This window comes from Bombyx mori, chromosome 6 (genome assembly GCF_030269925.1).
Source record: "Bombyx mori chromosome 6, ASM3026992v2".
NCBI lineage: Eukaryota > Metazoa > Arthropoda > Insecta > Lepidoptera > Bombycidae > Bombyx > Bombyx mori.
In genome coordinates, this window is record NC_085112.1 from 16,491,835 (window position 1) to 16,509,365 (window position 17,531).

At 40.0% G+C, this 17,531-nt stretch overlaps 1 protein-coding gene across 20 annotated transcripts in view; it reads left to right on the plus strand.

The window, feature by feature from the left end:
* Window positions 1-17,531, plus strand: part of LOC101743884 (collagen alpha chain CG42342) — a 380,399-nt gene that overhangs the window by 353,310 nt on the left and 9,558 nt on the right. For 6 of the 20 annotated variants that reach the window (XR_009973419.1, XM_062669202.1, XM_062669190.1 and 3 more), the window contains exons 2-13: window positions 4,578-4,648; window positions 5,410-5,445; window positions 5,870-5,905; window positions 6,548-6,583; window positions 7,386-7,457; window positions 7,823-7,891; window positions 9,786-9,965; window positions 10,176-10,281; window positions 15,039-15,127; window positions 15,228-15,362; window positions 15,874-15,899; window positions 16,409-16,457. Coding sequence is in view for 19 of the 20 variants with exons in the window: in XM_062669202.1 (XP_062525186.1) it covers window positions 4,578-4,648; window positions 5,410-5,445; window positions 5,870-5,905; window positions 6,548-6,583; window positions 7,386-7,457; window positions 7,823-7,891; window positions 9,786-9,965; window positions 10,176-10,281; window positions 15,039-15,127; window positions 15,228-15,362; window positions 15,874-15,899; window positions 16,409-16,457 (905 nt within the window). In the remaining variant the exon portion in view is untranslated. Of the gene's footprint in view, window positions 1-4,577; window positions 4,649-5,409; window positions 5,446-5,869; window positions 5,906-6,547; window positions 6,584-7,385; window positions 7,458-7,822; window positions 7,892-8,313; window positions 8,368-9,785; window positions 9,966-10,175; window positions 10,282-15,038; window positions 15,128-15,227; window positions 15,363-15,873; window positions 15,901-16,408; window positions 16,458-17,531 lie in introns of all 20 variants that reach the window. The other 14 variants (XM_062669204.1, XM_062669194.1, XM_062669207.1 and 11 more) reach the window with 11 other exon arrangements.

A 17,531-nucleotide genomic window follows, 5' to 3' on the forward strand; every position in this document is an offset into this window, starting at 1 on the left:
GATTATTGAATAAATGCTACGGATCGACTCATGAAACACAGAAAGTTCGGCGGCTATCTCTGTTAAACTGAATAAGGATTTTCAGTCACTATTCCACTTTTGGGATGTAACTTGAGTAGCAGAAGTTGACGGCCTACCAAAGCGAAACAAATTTTCATCACATCTTGACTGCTTTTGAATGACTGTAACGTATTTTGGATAAAGCCGCTAAATTTGCTGTGAGTAAGTATTGTGGACCAGATATAGAAAAATATACATATAAGCAATAAAAAAACTGGATAACTTATGTACATTAAATAATATGATAACAGAGGAAGTGACGTTATAGAAATTAAAGCAGAAGTACTTATGACTACAGTAGGTACAACGAGAATAAAATTAATTGTAAGAGCCACGCCTCTCCTAGAAATAGAGAGGCAGAAATGTTTCTAAAAATTCAAACTAGATTATGTCTGGGTAATGTGGACCCAAATACTCCACCATCATTCTGTTGTGCCCTATGTCCCATCTACATACACATACCACTATACGAATGCGCATTATATTAATAGTGCCTGATAGCATTACAAGACGAGATTAACTAGAAAGTAGAAACAAGAACATTAAAAAATGTATTTGCAGGCACTGTTTAAAAAAAATACAATATTTTAAAGCTTGGTCCACAATCAGCGCGAATGTACAGCCGGTAGTGTGTGTGTGCCAACAACTGTCTCCGTAGATCATAAAATCATTGCAAGCTCGACGATTGTGAAATCAGGTCTGACATTGATTCCCTCTGCGCGTCTTCCCAATCCGCCTCAGTTTTGACACTCAATTTCTTCGCAAATTGAATCAAATTTAGTGGACACCCTAGTTGAACCAGTGCGCTCATGTGTGTGGACACTCTTGTCGACTAGTTAACTGCTTAATATTACCTTAAAATGTTTGGTGATAAGTGTTTGCCGAAACCCCTAAGTGTCACCACCTGAATGCGCTACCCTTCTTGGAACTATGATAAATCTATTAAATTTTTATTGTTATCAAAATTACAACTCAAAAAAAGATCAAAGATCCGCAAAAAAACTCTTATTCGTATCGGAGTAACGGCCAGGCCGCCCCACGCTTCAAACCCTCATATATGATTGCTCCGTGGTTAAAATGGATAGGATGATAGTACCTATGCGTGCGGGCTTCACAGCTTGCCACCAGTCATCATGGAAATTTTATATTTTATACGGATTTAATGAGGTTATCTGTGAAACATGTGTCTGGTAAGTATTTTAAAAAGATATAACTTGTAAAATCTGATATTGGAGGCTGTTTGTGGACCGGATGGATTAGTTGTCCCAAAATTATTCTTGTGAATTTTCGTATCATGTCCCTTAAAAAAACATTCCCTAATTAGAATATTTATTTTTAATTAGAACAAAATAGAACTGTAACACAGAGGGTCTCTTTATTTTTTACACGTAGGGGGAAGAGCCTAATGTTTGAATACACTCACGCAGTAGACACGGTAATCAATAATAGCATAGAATATCGCGTATATCAAAGACGTGCTTCTGTAAATTATAATTAAATGAAATAGGCATGAGAACCAGATGCCAGGTGCTGTCGATGGGAGACGGCACTAGCTTCTTGTCGCCTCCTTTCTAGAGGCATGAGGTAAACCTCTCAATCTCATTGTACCAACGGCTGCCCCACTTTACATACCTATTCGAATACTTCGAGCACTACACAAGTCCTTTTTTATTTTAATTGCTTGAATATACAATAAGGTATAATAGCTATTACTACAAAATTGATCTGTAAGCTATGTAAAATATAAATTTATTTTGAAATAACACATTTCTAATGAGAGGATCGATAAGTTTTGAATGTAATCCTTTAACTAATGACGTCACGGTGCAATATATCGTGTTGACGGTGGTCGGAGGGTCGCCGGCTCCGAGACTGCCCTCGCATGAATCGCTCATTCGATTACGATGAAGTAGAGCGTCCGCTAACGACCTCTTCGATGAGATCTGTGAAGGGAGCTAATTTTCCACAACCCACATCCACCCTGACATCCTGTGCGGATCACAAGTAGTGGCCATCAGGCCAAGACAAGATTCCGAGTGTATGATGGGCAAATCACATTTTTATTTGTACACAAAATGATCATGAAAGTATGACTTTCACAATACCGTTAAATAAGCTGAGGCGTGCACACCGCCGCTACCAGCAGCAGATTATTGAAGTCGTTAGTTACAAAGACCTGACAAAATCATTGAACCAGCGGTGCACCGCCGTCGTTACTACTATTTGCTAACTGTTCTACCACGAGACCCGGCTGCAGGCGTCCGCACTCGCGCGCTATCGCAGGAACACGTGCGGCCTGGAACTAGGAACTGTTCTATTCACCCATTAATAGTCTCCAGGGATCGTTTTTGCGACGTTGGAGTGAACTTCCTTCACAGTGCTAATAACGCCCGAGTTATGACACTATTTTCATCAATCGAGGTTGTAGGAGATTGATTGCTGGTAGGCAGGCGCGTGGTTGTCAATACTGTCGCCCGATAGCGATAAGCGATGGTGACAATCAGATTGTATTAGTCAGCAGTCGGTGGGTGTATCCGCGCCCCGACGCCGGCCGCGTCATCGTGGTTTATGGAGCGCAGATAAAGAGACAGTGCTTTACGACGTTTAATGTTCCTGGAGGCCGCCGCGTGACGCACGCCTCGGGAATACCCGGCGGGGCTCACGGCTTTATCTGCTGAATTCACCCACCACACCCACAACGATTTGAATTCACCAGAGCCGGATTGTTTCGACTGATCCTTGCGTTGATAGAATATTATATATAACTCTACTTACTTTAATATACATGTGAGGTAAATTTATACTTTTTTCCCCCTAACTATTAACTCGTAGCCTAGGCGGCTATTCCGGCTATGCATGGACAAGTAGGTGAGCTTCCGGGTACAACCTGACAGAATTTCCTAACACTAGCCCTAGCAACAGCCGTGCTGAGAAGATCCGACGAGAAACTCAGTGGGCTCAATTATAATGACGTCGTTTGCTAATACTTATAGTTCCGAGGAACTTCCAGATATTAGTAGCTGCAGAAGACTTTATATGTTTTATGTAAAAAGTAGCGGCGTTTAGCTTCGGTATCACCTGGTTACACCGGTTTCTTACAATTTTGTAATAAGCCCAGCGATTATCGCATTGACCCTTCCGGAAGCTACAAAACCTCGTTCTCTACGCCGCATACACATACGCACTCCTTTAGTTATCCACGGAGCTGGGTGATATTTTACCTTCACCTTCTTATCAGGCACATGGATGTCGTACAAATTAAGAATAACTTCATTAAAAATACGCAAATTATCATTCACAGAAGATGCAACCACGAAGTCATCCCGTTGCAATTTTGAAGCATCGTTGCGGAAACGATCTAAATTTAAACATTTTAAACTACGAATTCTCATAAGCTTAGGTTGGGATTTCGGGGGACTTAGGGGGGGACTTCATGATGGGAGGAGCTAGGTGCTGGATATTGATCATGAGATGATACAAAGGTGGGAGAGGAAGTAAGAATTGGTCAAGCCATATGTCTTTCCCATCCCTGCTCTAATGAGTGGTTTGTAAGGGCAGGAAATTTAAAGCTTTTCTGTTGCTCTAAGATTAATGTGTGCGGCAGTAATAAACCCAATGCTACGAGCATGTAGATATACGGTGGCTAGATACAAAGATGATATACGTATCTTTATAGCAATGGTCATCCTGAAGCGCCAGGTGCTGGGATCCAACAAGAATACTCCAGCTCCTTGACGCAAGTTGATCAGTAAAAGGTACAGATTCAGATTCCAGGACGTGAGTGGACAATCCACGGAGCGTATTCTAGCAATAGATAACTACGTCGCGATTAATAGGTCTATTGAAACCCTATAATTATTTATTCATAATTAGTAACATGAATCTATGAAGTTTGGACACAGTAAAAATGTAAAGGACTTACCGATATTACAAATCGGGCACTTATAATAAACTTGACTGTCTGTCAGCTAATTCTAACAGTGTGATGAGTCGACCTTCACTGCAACTGTATAGCTGAACGGCTACTGCAGCGACACGCGCTTATATACATATTAGAACAAAAGGTGTTAAGATGCAGTGCTTGCCAAGCGCGGGTCGCAAAACTCGTTAAGATGCAGTGAACGCCAACACACGGGTCGCAATCAAATTATGCATAACATAATACTGTATTACAGCATGCGTCGATTCAATAAGAAAACCTCATCAATATCTAGATGTAGCTTGCTGAGGATGTACCGTGCTATTGTGTCTACTAACTAGGTACTAAGAAGTAAATTTGCTCATCAGTTGTAGTTTCGTAATGCTGATGTTTGTCAACTCTAGCTACTCTAAACAACCGTCCTACTTTTTAATCGCTACAAGCTTCTAGATTGCAGTTGTCCACAGTTTTATGTATATACGGAAAACAATTCAATGAATATTTTGTATACACAAAATTTGTATAAAATTTCGTCTGATTTATGTAAAACTAGAGATTTTTATTATTTTCTAATAAAGGCTCACCGTTATGATTCCAGGTCCTCCAGGCCCTCCTGGCAAGAGAGGGAAGAAAGGCAAAAAGGGAGACCCGGGCGAGCCCGGACCTTCGGTAAGTGAGGCTCACTAATAGAGAATACAACATGTATATAATTTTGCATAAAATAAAATTCTAGAATACATACAATATAATAAATAATTGGGAACCCTTTTAAGCTATTGCATAGCTTTTATCCCGAGCTTTGAGCGCGGCAGCTGAATCAAGAAATTCCGTAACGAAAATAAAACCTAACACCACTCCGCCTACCATGTAGCTCGCGTTCAACACATTCACACGTTGCGTTTGTTTAGTGTTTGTGAATAACCGCGCGGCGTGACGTCGCACCGCATACGCATCATGAAAAGTCTACCCAACTCTCCCACGCGCGGTCTAGCTTATGTGTGTGAAGGGGACAGTTAATGTTTTGCTTTTGTTAATGTTTTTAAATATAGCGTGGTCTTATTTTATTATTGTTTCAATATTAAATTATTATTGTCCAATTATAATTGCATAAGTTGACAAAAAATGATATGCAATAGCTTCACCGCGGCAGTCCCCGAATGCCACACGTGTTTTTTTATTTGCTCATTCAAACTGTAAAGTATATATAAAGTATATTATTTTTAAGAGTGTTTTAAAATGGTGTGAGTAGTGGCTTTGATCCCGCTTCGCAATCGTGAGCTAATCTCAATCTCATGGCTCTCGAGCACAGCCCCGGCTGTCAGCGCGCTAAGAGTGGCCCGGGGCGGGAGCTCGCCGTCTGACAGTGACCCATAGAGCCACACGCCCGCACCCATAGCGCCTCGCTTTAGTGACTGTTCGTTTGCTTGCAGGGGTTGACGGGAGCGCCGGGGAAGAATGGATTCCCGGTACTTATGATTTTATATTACACTCCTCCATCTTCTTTTCTTAAACTTAGCTCTAAAACTACCTTTTAATCGAAATTCAATTTTTCGATTATGTGTCAGATTATAATCTCATAAGTACTCTTTCATTTCTTTTTTTACCACCTACCCTCTTTTAGTACTGACAAGATCACTCGAGAAATTTCATTTTCATCTACACGAAACTAAATAGAACTGAGTATTGATTCGTAACTTATCCTTTATGCCATTTCTTAAATTTCTATTTTAATACCACCTTTCTGTCAATGGAGCACTGTGTGACTTGTTCGATTCAAGTTGGACGAAGGTTTTGGCAAGGTCGGCATTGAGTTGACGAGTGGTAATTGCAGGATCGTATACATACCTGTATTTCAATCTTCTTCTTGTATACACGGGTGTGACGTTTCAGGGTAGCAAGGGCGGGAAGGGCGAGCGAGGCTTCATGGTAAGACACTCCCCCCCCCCGCACTCATGAATCCTTTGGAATCCTCGCTACTAGAACGCTTCTTATTAATCAATTCTGGGGACGGTGCATTCCAATTCAATTGTTAACATTCAGCTTGGTGCATTTAACGCGGACCAGTGAACTGGTGACAGTATAGTCATACACTTCGTTGTGATCGTCGCGGCTCGGAGTGGGTCCCTGTGAGCGACCGGGTGCTCTGTTCCCTGGAGTCTAACCCGCTCTACACTCGTCTGTAGCTGGTCCCCTTCTTGTGCTTTTGTGTTGCCTCACACATATATTATTATTTGTTTAGTGTTATGCGTACGTAGTTGTGAATTTGACTCATTTTTGTTTAGTCTTGGTTTTCTATTAAAATACAATACTAATTATTATGTCGATACAGCTGTGGCTCCACTACCGTTGCCGCGCAGTAGAGACCACATACTTTGTACAGATTGAATCGTCGGTAAAATATTTACTAACATGTGCAGTGTATACTAACATGTGTAGTACGTACTAACTTATGTAGTGTGGGCTACCGCGGAGAGCGGTATGCACCTGGTGGTATTTTGTCTATTCATTTACAATATGAGCATTTAAATATTTATGAATTAGAATTAATTTCGATGTGTTCATTTCCAGGGACCAATTGGATTAGACGGACCAAAAGGCGATCCGGTTAGTATTGGTGACTTGGTGACTAGTAAACTGCTTAATATAACTATAGTACTGACTGCAGGGCATCCTGGCGACGAGCACGTTCGTTCGTCGCGGGTCAGGTACCTGCGAGTAGGTAATGGCGGTACATTGTACTCATTATCAATATACAGCGATATCTCATTTTCAAGCGCTAACATATCAAATATATGGACCTATGTTCTTACTTATGTTATTAGGAATTTGAATGAATCATTTTTTTTAGTATTGAGTTCAATTTTTAACAGTTTTAGGATAACTATTGAGGGTAAAAATTGTTTTCTTTTCTAAATAAATTACCGTTTCATTTTCCAGTTAAACTGCTACTGTCTAATATCTAATATTACAGTACCCACTTGTTAATGATAACACGAATGTACCTCGCAGTAAATTGCACTATTTTATTTAAAACTAGCTGACCCGGCAGACGTTGTAGTGCCTCAATCGATAAATAAAAGACCTAAACTTTTGTATAAAATAAACTTAAAACAAACAAAAAGAATCCGTCCGACGCGGTACACATCAAAGGAAAAACAAAATTGTTATTTTTATTTAATTCCGAGCATTTTCATACTTATCTACCTTTTAAACCTTCTCTGGACTTCCACAAATAATTCAAGACCAAATAATTCAACAGCAATTCATTTTTTTATATTGTCATTCTTTGAAAATCGTAGGTAATAATTTTATTAATGAAACATCTTGGTTTACTTAAATTAATTTCACTGAATTTCAGCCTTGATACTTATTTAGGAGTATTGAAATATAACTTCATACATTCCAGGGTCGACCCGGTGACAAGGGCCAGAAGGGCGAGCACGGGAGCCCAGGCTTCGACGTATTCTCAGCCGTCAAGGTAACACACTCATACACACTCAACCGAATCAGAACTCATCTTTATAATTTGAAAATGAATTGAAACCTAGAATACTCCACTCCCTAATTCAGCCGCGAACAAGTTATGTATTCTGGTTTGAAGTTTACAGCCGTCATTGTGAATTCTGTCTCACTTCTCAAGGTGACCAGTGGCACTCGAGTCGTGATGCTGCAAGCCCCGGTAGTCATTGAACATATCCACATTCAGGGAAATAACAAAGCTATGACTGAAAGAATTCCAAAAACACCGTAGTTACCTTATTCATATTTACAAAAAAGTTAAAAACCCAAACATGTATTATGTATCTGGTGATGATATAATGTACCGAAATAATGAAATTGCAGGGCGTCAAAAGATCAGTGGACAACTTTAAGATAAGTCCGTACACAACGGCAGAGATTATTGCAGTGAAGGTAGACCACGCATCTCCTGATCCACAGCACGGCCCGGTCGCCCATTGTGAGACGACAGGCCTGACCCACACTTCCACCTGTTAAATCGACCGGTTCATACGATTGGCGACCTTGGTAGCTCACAATGGACGACACAAGCCGGCTAGCTCTCGTGTGCCGTATCTGTAGTTAGGCTTACCTCGTATTGGCACAACTTCACAACTTCGATGGAGCTCTGTGCGGGGGGATTTCAATATCGCTTTATTTTATACGAGTATGTATTTAATTTGTGCTTTCGCGCGGGGTTCATTCGAGCTTTCTTGTGCGTTGTCTTTTGTTATTCGATGTAGATATTTTAAATAGAATACATAATTGGCATAATGCGGTGTAGCGATGATTGGTGCATGCGTCCTGTGCGTTGTATTGATGTAGTTGTGACGTAGGGGCTGCAGGCTGCCGGACACAACATCTCCGCGCAAACGGTCATTCAACTCAAGGTCAGTTCCACAAGCGCATATAAGCGCATTCACATGCATTCACACGCACGCAATATATTCAACAACAACAGTAACTTCTCTCTCTCTCTCTCTCTCTCTCTCTCTCTCTCTCTCTCTCTCTCTCTAAATACAACAAGACATTACAATAGTTAACATATAAAGTAAATATATAATAACGTAATAACGCCTAATGTGCGTACTGGGAAAGAAAATCCTGCAACAAATGGATGCACTGCCCTTTAATGTACTCTTGTACTAATGTAGGTACTTCTAAGAAATATACACAGACATCAGTCGACATCCGACATCATTTACACACTCTGTGTACTGTGTGGGTATCGAGTGAAGCGTCTCTGTCTGGGTTCAGATCCAGCACACAGATACTAACTGTTCTTAGGAAATACGTTTCTAGTGTAACGTATTCCAGGATGAAAGAATCACATTCTGCGAATTAAGATATGTTCATAGTGACTGACGACAAGGTCTATTGTGAGTCCGGGCGGCTTCTGAATCGAAGCAGTCCTCACTGAGGCCATTGATAATTGGTCGGAACACTAGTCAGGGTGGCTCAACCGCTGTGTACAGTTTGAAACATGTAAGAGAGAATATAATTTCTCTGGAACTCCGATTTGGACGAGAGTCCTCTGTGGTGCTCACAACAACTTGCCGCAAGCTGGTGCATCAACAATATTTTAGTAAAGTTTTACATTGTTGTCAGCGGGGAACAGTTACAAATATAGAATACCTATTGTAGATACCGCCGGATAGGAACATCAACTATGCTTGCACGCTTCTATTTTATAATTAAAGTTAATTTAGTATACGCCATATAGTATATAGTTCATATCTGTATCGGATCCTGAAGCAGCTCCCTACACGCTGCAGGCAATGAGTGTTTGGCATTAAGCAAATACTAACAAATTTGAGGGAAAATAAAAAAATCTGTGCGTCTCACGCGATCGCTCAATAACACAATTATTAACAAATAACTTATCTATCTTTATTTACAATGTGCTGTGCTTTCATTTCATTTCATTTGACATAATACTTAAAAACTGCCAATTCTTTGGTCGCAATCATTTAAACTTAAATCTCATAATAATTGGATTGAACTTGATTAAGTCAACTGAAATGTATAGGTATTCCTGAGGTGCAATTGAAACTAGCGCGCGCGTACTGTCGCACAAATCTATTTTTCAAGTGAACTTACATTTCGGGAGTGAACATAATGAGAATGCAATGCAGGATATTCTATTGACATGTCGTTTGTTTAACCGTTCAGCCAGTGCTTGCTGCTTTACTGTTGTGCTTCCATTCAAACGCATGATGTATTCGTTTTGTTTGATACTGCCGTATGATCTTTTTTGTTACTCTTTATTTTAAAAATCAATAAAAAACTTAAAAAATGCGCCTTCCAGGGAGAGCCAGGTGAACCAGGTCCTCCGGGGCCACCGGGGCCCCAGGGCGGCGAGGGTCTACCCGGACACGATGGACGCGGGGGTCCGCCCGGTCCCCCTGGCCCTGCTGGTACATCCGGCCCACCCGGACCCACGGGACCCGTAGGACCACCGGGCCCGCCCGGACCACTAGGACATAAGGTAAAGTGCAAATCTACGGTCTCTCCTGCCCACTCCTTTCTTTGTTCTCGCTTCATATTTTTTATCATTTGATTAAAGTTAAAGTAAAGTGTTTTAAGCCGGATGTGACGTATACATGAACAGAGTACTAAAACATTAATAAGGTAAATAAGATATTAAGAACGTTTTTTAAGATAAACTTTTAACACAAAATCTTATTACAAATTCCAGGGTGATAAGGGAAATAAAGGCGAACGGGGATTTACGACGACGTTGAAAGGAGATTCATTTCCCACCGGCATCATCGAGGGACCTCCGGGACCCCCCGGACCCCCCGGTAACATTGCCCTCCTTTAAGACAAGTAGCGTCCTAAAGTAGTTTTGCATGATATTTTTAGTAGTTGGTGCTTATGGTGTAGATTTGATGGTTTATGATCCGTAGTTCATTTATCCGTTATCAAAACAAACAATGAGCACCAGAACATAACGAGGTGAAGAGTGACGGGTAGGAGTTCAAGCACAAGTATGAAGTTGCACAGTTTTTTTTAATTATAAATTTTAATACAATAACAAACAATAACAGGATCAAAAGAGCACTTCATTGATAACGATAATAGCACCTCTAGCTATGATTCCTTGATCTCGCTTACGCTAATTCTTCGGGAAAAAATCTGAAAAATTCCGATGCATTATTGCACCGACGGATGGCTGTTGAGAAACCAGACACGCGTGAGCTGAGACTCTGATGCAGAAGATGTTAGAGCAGTACGAGATGTGTGAGGCGTGTGTATGTATGTGTGAAGGGGCTGCGGGGGAGCGGGGCGAGCGCGGCGAGGCGGGGAGCGCGGGGCCCCCCGGACCGCCCGGCGAGCGCGGCACACGCGGCAAACGCGGCAAGCGGGTAACTGCACGCCCCTCTTATACTGCTCACGACATACTTGCATCGCATCGCATCGCATCGCATCTTGTCCAATTGTAGATTGTAAAGTTTATATGATGGTTTATCATTATACACACGGACTATTGCAAATCATAGGTACTTAGTTCCGCTCTCTCGGTGGCGAAATAATAATGTTAGCTGAATAGGTACTGTCCAAGAGTTCAATGAACCCTTGAGTGCGTCTTATATATAACGCATTTGTCCTTATGATCTTGACTTCATTAGAGAATTCAGCCGTCAGTGAAAATTACAACAACGCAACATATAAAATGTTTTAATCTACACTTTTAATATTATAAAGCTGAAGGGTTGGTTTGTTTGTTTGAACGCGCAAATCTCCGGAACTACTGGTTCGATTTGAAAAATTATAGTGTAAGATAGCTCATTTATTGAGGAAGGCTTTAGGCTATATAAAATGGCGCTAAGACCAATGCAAGCGAAGCACCAATAAATAATATTACAAAAACGGTTCTTTTTCCCTTTTGAGAGCTTCCGCTGCGTGCGCTGCAGAAACTGTTAAAGTTTCGCTAAAATAATATATGACAGAATTGTTCCCCTTTAAAAGATCTAAAAAAAAGTCCCCGATAGCATATGTCTATACGTTAAGGAAGGCTTACTATAACGTTTTTTATGCTAACCAAATTTGTTTCAAAAATGAAGCATTATTTGTGAAGGTGTTTTTATAAAGATGATATTAATCCCTATCCAAATAAATACGTTATTCATTACAACATTGAAACACCCAAATCACTTCAAGATAGGCTTTGACAATTATATATTTTTCTGGATTTCTCCAGGATCCCATCATCAGATTATCTGATGGATACCAGGATCCAGACATCTTTATGATTACAGGACCATTCGGGAAGTCTACCCGTCTAGTCTTTTTCAAACAAAAAAATGGAAAAAGAATTATCAGAATCAGTTCAAGCTTTTTTGAAAAATCGGTGAACATGCATATATAAAAAAATTATGGTCGAATTGATAACTTCCTCTTTTGAAATCGGTTAAAAAGCGTGATTTTGGTACCCTAAATAGCTCCTTAACATTCTATTATTCAAAAATATTTTCACTTTCTACGTAAATGAAGAGGCGGGTAACATTTTGCGTTATCCCAAAGTAACCAATCCACGCGGACGAAGTCGCGGGCAAAAGCTATTTTTTTATATTTCCACATAGCAACAATTTTGACTGAGATTGCTGGGGCCACAGTGAAACTGATGAGAATCATCTCAACTAACAAATTCTTTTTTACTTTTTTATTGCTTAGATGGATGGACGATCTCACATGCCACCTGGTGTTAAGTGGTTACTGGAGCCCATAGACATCTACAACGTAAATGCGCCACCCACCTCGAGATATAAATTCTAAGATCTCAGTATAGTTACAACGGCTACTCCACCCTTCGAACCGAAACGCATTACTGCTTCACGGCGGAAATAGGCGGGGTGGTGGTACCTACCCGTGCGGACTCCCAAGAGGTTTTACCACCAGTGAATTCCTCCTAAAACAATGTCACTGAACACCGGTACTCGTCTAAATTTAAAACTCATACAAAATAATTCAATGAATTAAAGGCGTGACTCGGATAAAAAGGGAAAAATAATAACATAATATAATAATGTTTGTTGAATGTTACCAAACGTAGCGCCGACAGGCTCGTTTGTGTCATTTGACGCCAGCCTGCTTGAACATTTTATGGATTTTACCTTCGATCAATAATACTACTAGATTCGCGATTAGCGCTTCAAAAACGGCCCGAAAAATTTTAATAAGACCACAAATAAATTTGTGGTCTTATTTCAAATTAGTATGGTCCAATCATAGCCAACACTAAGACGTCAAAACGCTGCAATGCGCGTTCGAAAACTGAGTAAAAAACCACCGTAACACCAAGGTTTTGGAAGGAATATCTTTTTTTGGTAAATTTATATTATTAAGTGTTTTTCATAAAATAATAAACACAATTATATTGTAAATAAAACACAATTTACGAATATTGTAATTGTTTGGCCAATGTTTGCAACAAGGCACCAACTATTGTAACAAACATCACCTATTCTTGGACAGGGAATGCATAGAGTAGTTTTGTTATTTTATAATGTTATTTTTGTTTGTAGATTTCCTAGTAGCCCCTTGTCGCTGTGCACAATGGATATATATTGTCGCGAAAGAAAGAGAAGAAATATAGAACCCTTATAAAAATTCTAGAATTGTTCAATGGTGGTGGCAAATCAATGCAAAAAAGTATTAAAAAAACTTTATATGTATGTGTAAATATTTTAAGCGTATATGCTGAAAAGGATTTGTTTTCTGGGGGAAACGAACACAGCCATAAAATAAGCCTAAATTAAACTGATTATAGAAAAATTCATTGATATAAGATTACATTAAATTTGTAAAAAAGAAACCGCTCATATAAAAATGACTTCTAAAAGACAGCTTTATAACAAACTGAATCTGTTTAAAGGTAATTAAACCTACATTATTGTTTTAATTACTTCTGTATAAAGAATACGTGGAAAACATGTTTCGTGTTTCCTTTCATATTTTTTTTACTTTATTCAATTTTATTTTTTATCACCTATTTGTTGTAATAGCGGCAATGTAAAATATTATCTACTACTTTTTTCAATCGGTCAAAAATTGTTGCGACCATACAAAACAAACCTAAAACAAATATGTATATTCTGCAACTCTATGTCTTTCAATACTTACTGTGTTCTGAGCATTGAAATGTAATACCAAGAACTACATCTAGTTCCACAATACAATAAGCACGAAATTTTAAACAAATATTTTTAACCTTATAAATTAGGCTTTAAGTATCATTTTAGAATAAATATTTTTGTACTGATGACTTTTTATGTTCAAGTGACATTTTAAATTTATTCCATAATATTCTTTTTCTGACGAAAGGACCTAAATACATATATTTTGCAATGGTAATTAAACTTAATGTTTAAGTTTTAAGGTTTATAATAAACTGAAGTCGTTAACATTATTAAACTTTTTTCTAAGAAATGAAGATGTTTTCGTGTCTGCAAACGTGGCCACTGGAGCGTCTTATTTTTGTTCCTGATCCTTAATCTAGTACTATTATTGATCGAAGGATTTTACAAAAGTTTCTTCCAATATTGCGTTGTGTATTATTCTTCAATAAATAATTCCCGTAATTATACAGATCATGACTATAATAATACCACGGGATGTTGGATATAATATGTTAGTTCTTTTGAATCGCTTAATGACTATCTCCTCCGTCTAAGTTTATTGTCGCGGTCAGTCTGTGTAATAGGTCGTTGGTTCTGATCCGGTTCGAAGGTGCAAACTATACACATGCGTGACGAGCATGCAGTGATTTTGTTATTTAAGACAGCAGCTTTACAACGTTGGTAACCTAATTAAATTCAATGTTCAATGTAGTGTTTAAATAAATTTACCAAGAGAATGTGGTGTCTTAATTAGCACAGTCTGCTGAATTGTCGACAAAGTTATTGCAGCAATATTTACGCAATGTACATCATACAAATTACACTGCACCGAGGATTACGTATTTCAATTGAAAAGCTTTGAATCAATATATGCATGTGTTGAAGTGCACTGGCGATGACGGCATGAGGCTGTGCATGGTGACGCGGGGCATGTGCTCGGTATGACGCGGAGAGGCTGACGTCGTCACGCCTAGATTGTGTTGTGTTGTGTGTTGTGTGTGTGTTGTGGTACAAATGACAACTAACGACTAAACGGAGCGGGGGTGGGGGCAGGGGCGCGCCGGGCGGGGCCCGCTCGCGTCGGCCGCTGCTCCTTACACTACAAGGTAATTTTAGTCGCTTTTTTATACTACCTAGAACTATTACATGTTATCACTACGTTTCGTTGTCTAGTTTCGAATGTCTGACTAATCAAAATAGATTTGATAACTATCTTCTTATTTCTGTTATCACATTAAAAAGGAATCAGAAGTTAAAATAACGGCTTAATTAGAAAAAAAGGTGAAATACCTCGTGTGCTTTTGGTTCATAGATTAGTCTATTTCTGGCGTGACGTAGAGCGGTACGATGCCGTGCCGATGGTCACATTGGTCTCGGTACCTCTTGGTCACTCCGTCCTCTACTTACTGATATAACATACTGGTTGTGCGCGTCACCAGGTCGCACAGGCGAGGCGGGTCCGCGCGGCCCCCCCGGAGCGGATGGCGCCCCGGGACTAGCTGGGGTTCCCGGCCCCCCTGGAAAGCCGGTCAGTTTATACAAAATTAATAACAAAACGCTGTTCACTATCTTGTTGTGTCAGTTTAATAATTTAAAAATTAACGAAGCCAATAATGCTTAATTTACAGGGTGAGCCGGGACCTAAGGGTGGCAAGGGTGAATATGGAGACATGGGTTCTCCGGGTATGCTGGGAGCCCCGGGACTACCTGGCCCGCCTGGTTACCCGGGCCTTAAGGGTGAAAAGGGCGACAAGGGAGATTCGGTAAGCAGCGCTATTCGTAATAACAATTATTTGGCCCTTCTACAAATAAAAGAAAAGATGTGTGGTGTCGTGGGACACCGGATAGGAACGAAGTTCCTTATTATAAAAATATTAATTTTAAGTTCTATTCGAGGTATAAAGAAAATAAAACTGGAGGTTTCGCAACAACCCACAGTCATTCGGTAACGTGCGAACTTATTGTGGTACACTTCATTCACGGTTGTTTGCATAAGAGTTAGTGTATTGCGCAAACGAACGCTCTGAGATCGTGGTCAATGAATGATAAAAAAATATGTTATTTTTTGTACGTTATTACAAAGTTAAGTGTCGTACACTGTGTGCATTACTAATAAAAATCTTAGGTTACGGACGTTTTTTCCCGGTTAGGGTATCCCTCCGCATCGTCCCATAAGGAACTTCGTTCCAAAAACTGTTTCATTTAAATGTACGAGCAATTATGATAGCGCTATGTTTTGTTCCCGGCCGGCTCGCGGTGGCGGCTCCCCTCCAGAAGTACAGGAAGCTGAGAAGAAGGCAGGTAACTATCTATACCTTTAGAACACACAGCGCGCTCACAACAGTGATAGAGCCCTGAACGACGACACTTTAATACGAACAAGCTATACTTCATAGACATAACAAAGTAAACATAAATACACAGAAGGGTCTGTGACTTAAAGGGTACGCGGCCCCCCAAATGGTGTCGAGCGATGAGACCTTATCGGTGTTCAAATTATCACCTCACTCATGTTCACGGAAGACTACTGGGACGTAATAACAGCATGTAGTAAAAATAAAAAATAAACCCGCCAAATATATAAATTTGTACACTGGTAATTATTGGTGGCAGAGAGTAACAGTGAGCCCGCAAACATAAATATTATACCGCGATGCCAAAGGTGGCTTATATAATACATTCTAGACTTCGACTTTATGTTTCGAGGGAGGTAGCGACCACAAACTATGAACAGGTGAGCCGCCAGCTCGTCTACCCGTGCGATGTAAGTCTGACACACGTTGGACAGGTAATCTTTATGCCCACCGTTGAACTTGCAGGGAGACGGCACCGGCTACGAGCTCTACGGACACGACATGGTGAGTTCAACTCTATCGCTGTACCCAAACTGCCTCAAACTCGTCTCATTACGTGAGCGACAGGATGCACACTGTGAAGTCGCCGTGCTGCGGTGACCATCTCAAACGATAGCACAGAGCTCGTTAATGGACGTCAAATAAAAACTGTACTTGTCGCCTCCGCCCCGAAACTGGGGCTTGCTCTATGTGCTTTTTATTAAGCGGGATATTATTTAAACCTCCTCTGGACAGAAAGTGTATATTTACCTTTTTAGTAGATATATGTTTTATCTTCTTTCGATAAAATATTCATAGATCTGGTTATAAACAAGGACATATGGAAGCATGTGGCCATGATTCATACAACACCTAATTACACATGAAGTTACTTGAATCCGACAATAGGAAGCCTAATCTTAAACAAGGACCTTAGAGTTGGAAACTCATTGTCTCGTGGACACGACACGCCGCGACACACCGCGACACGCCGCGCCATGACACGCCATGACTCGGCACGTTTGATTCGAAGTTTAACTAATCCTCTGCATGTGTAAGATTGGGAGTTCAAGATAAATATAGAATCTAAATATTAACAAAACTAAGAAAATTTTTAGTGTACCACTCACCTGGTGAGGATAGTAGGTATGATTTTTCGGCCGTGGTGGGATCTCGTACTTCCCCCCAGTCGTGAGTACATGTGTGGCACTGAGGAAGCGATAGATTTTGTAAAATAAGTACATTAAACAAATATAATAAAGAAATTCCTAAATTAAAAACATAAATAGGGGCGCTTCCAATGGGAACGTGGAATAAATGAAAAAAAAAAAAACTAACTTTAGAGGTCACATCGTTGATAAGTTATGATCTAAGCTAAATGATGCGCAGTAAGGAAATTGAAGAATGCAGCAATTTTTTTCATGTAGTCTTGCTGTGAATAAATAAATGGCTCGGTCAATCTGAAGACCAACATTCGACCAAAATATCACTCAGGCCGGATTATACGCACATTGTAACCTACTGACTAAGAAACTTCCGTGGAGCTTTGAACAAAATTAAATACTCAATTTCTAATTCTAATTCATCCTACTTTGTTAA